We start from the raw sequence: 8,002 nt of genomic DNA on the forward strand, positions 1-8,002 counted from the left end.
AAATGCGCAAAAAGACAGGTAAATGTACTTTAAACTATTCTAATGCTAAACCACGTGATTAATGGAGTGAGTCAAGCGATCATCGCTTCAATACCTCTAGTTTCTAGAACAGACGCTAGATAGTGTATGATTATTGATTTGGAGCACCTAGAGTTGATTACAAGCATGTTTCAATTTGTTTTTCGTCAGTCACTAGTGTTTCCCTCCTTCGTAGGCCCTAAAAAGTTCATAGGCCCAAGGCACTGTGCCTGCAGTGCCTATTGGGAAATCCAGCACTCTTCAAGGGCACTGACAAACTCAGCTCAGCACACCTCTTAAGAACGAGCAGTAAAACACAAACCAGAGGACGCAAGCGGGAACTACATGAAAGTGCATTTACAACCGAGAACAGCAAGCACATTTTCACCCAGAGGGCCGTGGGACTGTGGAACAAGCAGTCCCACCATGTTGTTGGCTGACTTCCTTCAACAAATGGCTGGATGAGATCTTTGGATCAATTAGCTCCTAAATACCAAACAGGCCAAATGGGAGGAATGGCTTCCCCTGGTTTCTAATTGCTCATATGCTCTGTTATTGGTTTAATTACAGTGATCCTTAGAAAGACATTGTTTCTTTAACTCTCTGCTGTAGAGCCTTCTTACTCTGCAACGATCTCATGAATCATAAATTTTCAGCAAAGTAAATAATAATGCACAGTGTGCAAGTAAGTGTACATGTGTATGAGGTTTACACATAATGTGTTAAGCTGATTTTCGGTGAACATAAAATCAGTCAACGGTTACACCTCAGCTTAACCGAGGTATTTATAACGCAGGTTCACCTTGCCTCAATTACAAACCCTTCATTAAGTACAACTGGCTGTGAAATGACACAGCCTCATCACACAGTATGAAACGGCTCTGCACCACCTACTACTCTCAAGGCTGACAAAGAAAAAGAAAGAAGTGACGTAAAATTCCTGAGGAGAAATAAAAGGTTCACAAAATACATTGCAAAAGAAACATCATGGGCTATTGCTCATCAATATGTGTTGTGATGTTTGTTGTGTTCATTTTGTAATTGCAAGTGCTATAAGCAGAGTGAAAATTAAAGGTCCAACAGAATGGATGTTAAGTAATGTTGCATGTTCTGTACAATCAAGTAAAGGAAATAGATCTTAAATACAGAAAATGAAACAGCTAATGAACTAAGACCTCATTGGAAGACATTTTCAAAGCTCACACGTAGAAAACACTCTTAAATTAAAAAAAGCTGAAAATCTAAAGCCATTTACAACACAGAAAAATAGATCTCTTAAGTAGATTTCCAAAGAGACTTTGCCAGTATATTTACTGTATATCACTCATAAATGCTAATCATGAATATAGCTACCTCCTTGATATTAATTACACAAAGCAAAAATCTAAGCCACTTACTACTTCTGTGAGAAACAGCAGTCAGTTCTCTGTTAATTCATTCATTTAAACTGTTTTAATCCGTTAAAAGTTATATTCTCCTACACCACCCAAGCCCTTGTCCAAAGTGCCCTGTTCAGGGAGACTGTTCTGCTAAATTGGCTAATTGCTTGGCATAGAGACTGTGGCCTGTGAAAATCTGAAAACGAGGTTTATTTTCCCGACGAAAAAAAAAAATAAATCAATAAAGGATCGTCGTCACTCCTGCCGTGGCCCAACCGAGACAATTATTAAGTTTGATCTGGGGCTTAAATGTTGGAAAAGCTCATATGGCTCTCTTTATAAAACGAAAACCTTGTCTCCTATTAGCGATCTCAGGAGATTCGCCTGGTGATGTTAGTATTAATCTTTCTTTAGTCTGATTTTTTGACGGTAAATTAAAGCTGCCTGGTGCCCAGTTATGGGGATGCCAGATGATCACTGTGGAATGGATGTCCCCTGAGACACGGCCACGTGACGGCCGCCGCCACGTGACGTCAGCGGCAGATGGCATGGGTACCAGCTCTGGAGGTTGGCATCGCTGTCATTTCTCAAAGAGAGAAAGAGGAAGAGAGAAAGAGGCAGAGATCAAGAAAAAGCCGACTGAGATTTCTGTTGCACAAAAAAAAAATTGGAGGGGGGTGTGTGTGATGGTGCTATAATTCAAAGGGAGCTGGAAAAAAAAATGAAAACTGAATGCTGAACCAAAATCAAGGTAAGAAAAAAGTCCTGTGGTTGTGAGGATTATTAACGCAAGTATTGTCATGCTTGATAAATATTGGTATTTAACAATGCGACACGTTCGCGTCGTAGCTGTGTTCTTGTCAGTTAGTTGTCAACTAATAATAATAATTGCTTTATCGTTCCATGTATCCGCACACTGTGAACGCACAGTACTTAGCTTAAATGCGCAAAGAAAAGTCTGACATTCTTTTAAATCGAGTCTAAAAGCGCTCAGAAAATTATCTGCATGCATCCTTCTTCGAGAACTCTAATTTTCATTTGATTGATTTTCAAGCAATGCGTGACAGAGTCTTCGGGAAACAGAGAGCTGTCAGCTGATCAGTGTGTTAAAACCTCAGAAAACACCTTAACAGCTACACAGCTACATCTGTCCGAACTGTAAAGAGACAGAAAACAGCGGTGTTGACTCTGTGTTTTTATTGTATTTTTTATTCGAGGACAATGCTGACCTTACCTTTTGAAGAACCTGCCCTGATGGCCGATCCCCAGTTTGGCTCCAACTTTCCCCGAGAATGCGTGTCGGAGGCCAAGAGCCGGAAGAACGACACCTGCCTCCGTGATGATAGACCGTCAACCCCGGAGCTCAAGAAGACCGACGAGGAAGAGTCGGAGAAGGATGAAGACGAGAGGGAGGAGGACCGCGACGAGAACGGGCTGCCACGGAGGAGAGGTCCGCGGAAAAAGAAGATGACCCAGCAGAGGGTCGAGAGGGTGAAAATGCGGCGGCAGGAGGCGAACGCGAGGGAGCGGAGCCGAATGCACGGTCTGAACGACGCCCTGGACAGCCTGCGGAAGGTAGTTCCCTGTTACTCCAAAACCCAGAAGCTGTCCAAAATAGAGACTCTGCGCCTGGCGAAGAACTACATCTGGGCTCTGTCGGAAATCCTCAGCGCTGGGAAAAGACCCGACCTGCTCGCCTTCGTGCAAACCCTGTGCAAAGGACTGTCGCAGCCAACCACTAATTTAGTGGCAGGGTGTCTGCAGCTCAATGCCAGAAATTTCCTCACAGATCACAACGGGGAGGCATCTCACTCTGGCAGGTCTCCATATGACAGCGTGTTCCCACCTTATCAGAGCCCCGAGCTTGGCACGCCCACGGGGCATGGTAGCGGTACAGTGGACAGCGCCAAGCCCTTTAGACCGTACGGCTACTGCAATACCTACGAGTCCTTTTATGAAAGCACTTCCCCCGAGTGTATAAGCCCACAATTTGAAGGTCCCCTAAGCCCTCCAATTAACTTTAATGGGATATTTTCCCTTAAGCACGAAGACACAGCTGAGTATGGTAAGAACTGCCACTATGGTATGCATTACTGCGCGGTGCCAGCAAGAAGTTCTCTTGGGCAGAATTCGATGTTTAGGGTGTCCTCCGACAGAAATTTCCCTTACGATTTACATCTGCGCAGCCAGTCCTATGCAATGCAGGACGAATTAAATGCGGCTTTCCATAATTAATGAGGTAAACTAAGTGGTGGTCATCCCCATTGCCAGCTAATTAACGGGAAAACAGATTTTACTGCTCGACACATCTATTATTTAAAATGTACACGGCATTCTGTTCTTCTTCAGTATTTGGGTATGGGTTGAATTCCAGATAATGATTGTTTCTGCTTTGAATGTTATTTTTTTTTTAATGTTAGGGAGTCAGTTTGTCTACCGATAGAGCATTTTCCACACCTGCTAACAGTCCACGACGCAGTTTATTCAAAACTGTTCCCAAACCGTTGTGGAAGTACTGTATAGTATTGTTTTACCATTATGAACATCTTTGTTCTGTGGGGAAATATATTGTATGTGAAGCTTTCGCTGAACTACATGATGTACTGTATGCACATGGATCCTACTTTTTCAATGTAATATACTCACCAGAAAATTCGTTTATATATTTGAATTTGTTCGAAATCAAGACTTTGAGAAATTGTTAATGCGTCATTAACTTTAAAGCGTCTGTTTCGACTCAGTGCAGTTGTTAAGATTGTAAGACACATTCTTTCAGGTTAAGTGAATATGATTTACAGTACCTTGTAATTCGGAAACAACGTAGTGTTACAAACATTTTAGAAACAAGTGTCATTCTTCGCTTCTCATCTTTTTTTTTTATCAAAATGTTGTATGAAGAACGGTTGATTACCAAGCAATAAAAGGAAATCTGAACTATGCAACAAAGAACACCCCTTTCGGAGCTGATTCTATTAAAACTGAATATTAATACAGTCTAAAATCCATTAAATACACGATCCTGTTCTTGTTTGACGCTCGTACCAGAAACACAACCTCATTCCGTTACCAGTATTTTATAGCTCGGAATCTTAAGCAGTTGCTTTTTATCTTTTGAAACAAATATTTATTTTATGATGAGGAGTCTAGGGTATATATCATTAAACCCAACGAAGCAGACGGTACTGGGGGCATTTTAAAACATGCATACTGTATACTGTAAGCTATATATATAATTTTCCTGAAAACTGGATATGAAAGGTCATCGTAATTTTACATGTGTACATTTTTTAGTGTATCATAACATGACATTGTATATCGAGTGAAAACAGCCATGCGTTTTAAGGGTTTATGAAAGAAGTTCATAAAGGCAAGGCGGCAAGACGTTCTTTAAAATCTTAGTGGTATTAAAAATAAATGTTTCGTGGTACATAAATGCAGTTTGTAGCGCAGCTGAAATGAGATGTTTTTTGATCAAATATTTTATTACAGGTTATAGGATGCTGAAGGAAAAATAAACGATATGTTCCAGCTAATATACTGTATCTGACGGTGCTATAAAAAGCTGCAAGTCTTCAGGAAGAAGGATAATATTTGTAAGATAAAAATAGGATTGTTACTGTATAGAACTGTACATGTATGTTTTCCTAAAGGGTAAACGTTCGCACATGCAGTGACGTCATTACTTTGAAATGATGGACATCTACGTGAAGTTTCATCAGTATCTTGACACGATTTTAGATGTGAAGCATTTCAGCTACTGAAGGTTATAGTTTACATGTAAATAATACAATTCGTTTACAATGTAAAGCTTCGTAGCAATTTCGATATGCAATATTAATGTGTTTATTATCCGTTATTCTTTTATTTTGGTCCTTACCATATTGTACCGTAAATGTATTCTTACGTTGGGGTCTTGTTTGTAGTCTGTTTTAAAAAAAAAAATCCAAACCTATGTGTAAATCTTAGAAAATGAAACCTGTAGAATTTCGTCGATGGGACTCAAGACTGTACTAAGTGACTTATAATTTAATACGGTAATATTCCCTTGCCTTAATTTAAAAGGAACTATTTGGCACGTATACGTTATGCAATGGCATGGATGTTTTGAATTGTGGCTTTGTACAATATTTTATTTTTCTCATTGATCTCTTTTATGACAAACGTTTGGATGAGGAAAACAAATCGTAATGCACTAAACTTTTATCCTGCACATTTGTATCCAACAATTAAGTTGTTTTTGTATTGTAAAATAAATAAAAAATAAATAAAACTATCGTTTACGCTAAATGCTTTATTATTTTATTACATTTTCTTTTCACTCACACTGATCAATTTTACACCCCCTTTTTAGATTATTCAGTGAAGGTTTGCTAATTATCCTGTTTCTGTGGTGTTACGGTGACGTCTAAATAGCAAATATTATGAGAGAGTTTTTGTCATTGGAATTTAGTTTAGCTTAATCTTGCTTTTTTCCTCGTGAGCTTTGCTTCTGTCTCGCCTTGTTTTTAATTGCAAAGCGATATAAAATAACATTGAATTTGTCACCATAGCAATAGCCTAGTCATACTAGGCTGAAGTTTCCTACTGTAACTTCAGAAAGAGTGCGTAATCTTGCGTAATCTTGAGTGCGAAAAGTTTCAGAAATAGTTAAGAATTGATATTAAATATTCAGTTATTCAGACCGAATAACCACATTTTCAATAAAATAAAGGTGTAACTGGAATACTTATATATTTTAAGATCAGTATTTGAAAAACTGAAAAACTGATCAAATGTTACTGAACTGAAGTTGAAGTTTCAGTTGCTGTTTATTTGTCCCTTAAAAAGGTCTGAAATATCACGCGGCTCAAATGCCGAAAACTCTGTCCCTAAAATGTTGGTTACTGGTGTGTTAAGATTTTATGTTGCTCAGTTTAGAGTAGAAGAAGATGAAGAAAGTGGAGGAAAGGCAGAAGACGAGAAAGAATAAAATAAAACTTTTGGCGTTAACTTTTGGCAATGTAGGGGAGAAAATAGTCTTCCAACTTTCTAACTTTCTAAGTTCTTAACCATAGGCGCGGACACACGATTCAGTACTAGGGGTGATTTATTAAACGGAAAGCAATATTTAATTGGAATTGAATAACATTACTATCGATTAAATATTTAGTGGAGAACTCTTATTAATCACAAACGCGGATACAGTATTTAAATCTAGTCGGACTAACAAAAGCGAAACTTTTTGGGTGGTAAGGACAAAGGGTTGAGATTGCTGCAGCTGTTATTTAAATGTTTAAAGGGTTCTATGCATGTTTTCAACGTAGTTGCAGCAATCAAAGTACTGAAAAAATCTCTATTACATATTTAAATAAAGGTTAACCTATCAGAAACAGATACGGTTAATAATACTAATAGTAATAATACTTAAACTTTATTTTGGACTTGCACTGTATTTTCACTGCAATCATTAGTAATTTTATATTGTGGCAAGCTGTTGGAGTGTCACTCTCGCTAGGTAACGAGGAAAAGAGAGGATTGTGTTTATCTGCGCTTATATATTTTTTTTTCAATTGAACAAAACTCCAACTTCATAGTTATGACGGTTACAAATAACAAAATATTAAAAGTAGGGTTAATATTAGAAATTAAATAAAGTAATATCCATTTGAAACATTTTATTTTGAGGTTATAAACGGAGTTTGGAAATAACGCATTCTCTTATAATACGCATTTACAGTATAGATTATGGAATCATACAGTATATGAAGGGTGTCGGTAGGAATCAGTGAAAGGATTCTTTTTAACAAGGGTAGCAAAAGGCCAATGCTAGCTAAAAAAATAAAAATAAAATCAATATATTTTAAGAACTATATTAAATAGGGAAAGTAAAGCTGGGTTTGTCCACGCCTCGATGACACTAAAACTATAGCGGCGAGCAACTGGAGTCGTTCCTAGAAGATTAAGAAGAGAATGGAAGCCCCAATATACAGTAACGTGAAAATTTTGACCCGTGAGGGAAGCTTTTGAATGTATTTTAAATTAATTGGAATAGCACAGAATGAATGGGATATGCTTTTGCAACTGTCGAATGCAAACAAAAGAAAGAGAAGAGATTTCTAAATTATCAGAAGAGTATTTTATGTATTTGTCTTTCTAATCTGGTTTCCTAATCTATCCTGCAGGATTTTTTTTGTTCATATTGATTTAAGCGAAAAATATTTTTATTTCATGTCCCCAATAGGATCTTTTTACAATAAAACGTGTGAATGTAACTTGTCGTCATACCCTTTTAAGTAATCCTACATAAAGCTTAGAGGACACGCCAACCAAATACTTAAAAATTAATAATTAAAATACACAATTTTCTACAAGGGTATTTGTACAACCAATAACCACGAACGACGCTATGTCGGATTAATAACGTAAACATAATGGTATTATAAAGTCTTTATATGACTCACAAAGGAAGTGTCCAACTTTTTTGAGAGCAATATGCAAATGACCGTTTTTAAATGCCATATATTTATACAAATGCATGAGGCTTATACAGTGTATATAATATTTTAAGCATTCTATATAGAATATGAAGGTTTTAATTCCTGTCCTTTTCAAAAAGAATAATTTTG

General features: G+C 37.5%; 1 protein-coding gene across 1 annotated transcript; it reads left to right on the top strand.

Annotated features, from left to right (window-relative positions):
- The first annotated feature begins 1,981 nt into the window (after positions 1–1,981).
- Positions 1,982–5,684, top strand: neurod6a (neuronal differentiation 6a). The gene is made up of 2 exons (XM_088644018.1): positions 1,982–2,148; positions 2,615–5,684. Exon 2 carries the CDS (start codon positions 2,619–2,621, stop codon positions 3,630–3,632), a length of 1,014 nt encoding a protein of 337 aa, XP_088500144.1. The 5' UTR covers positions 1,982–2,148; positions 2,615–2,618; the 3' UTR covers positions 3,633–5,684.
- The last annotated feature ends 2,318 nt before the right edge of the window (positions 5,685–8,002 follow it).

Source organism: Lepisosteus platostomus, chromosome 8 (genome assembly GCF_059453375.1).
Source record: "Lepisosteus platostomus isolate fLepPlt1 chromosome 8, fLepPlt1.hap1, whole genome shotgun sequence".
NCBI classification, from domain to species: Eukaryota; Metazoa; Chordata; class Actinopteri; order Semionotiformes; family Lepisosteidae; genus Lepisosteus; species Lepisosteus platostomus.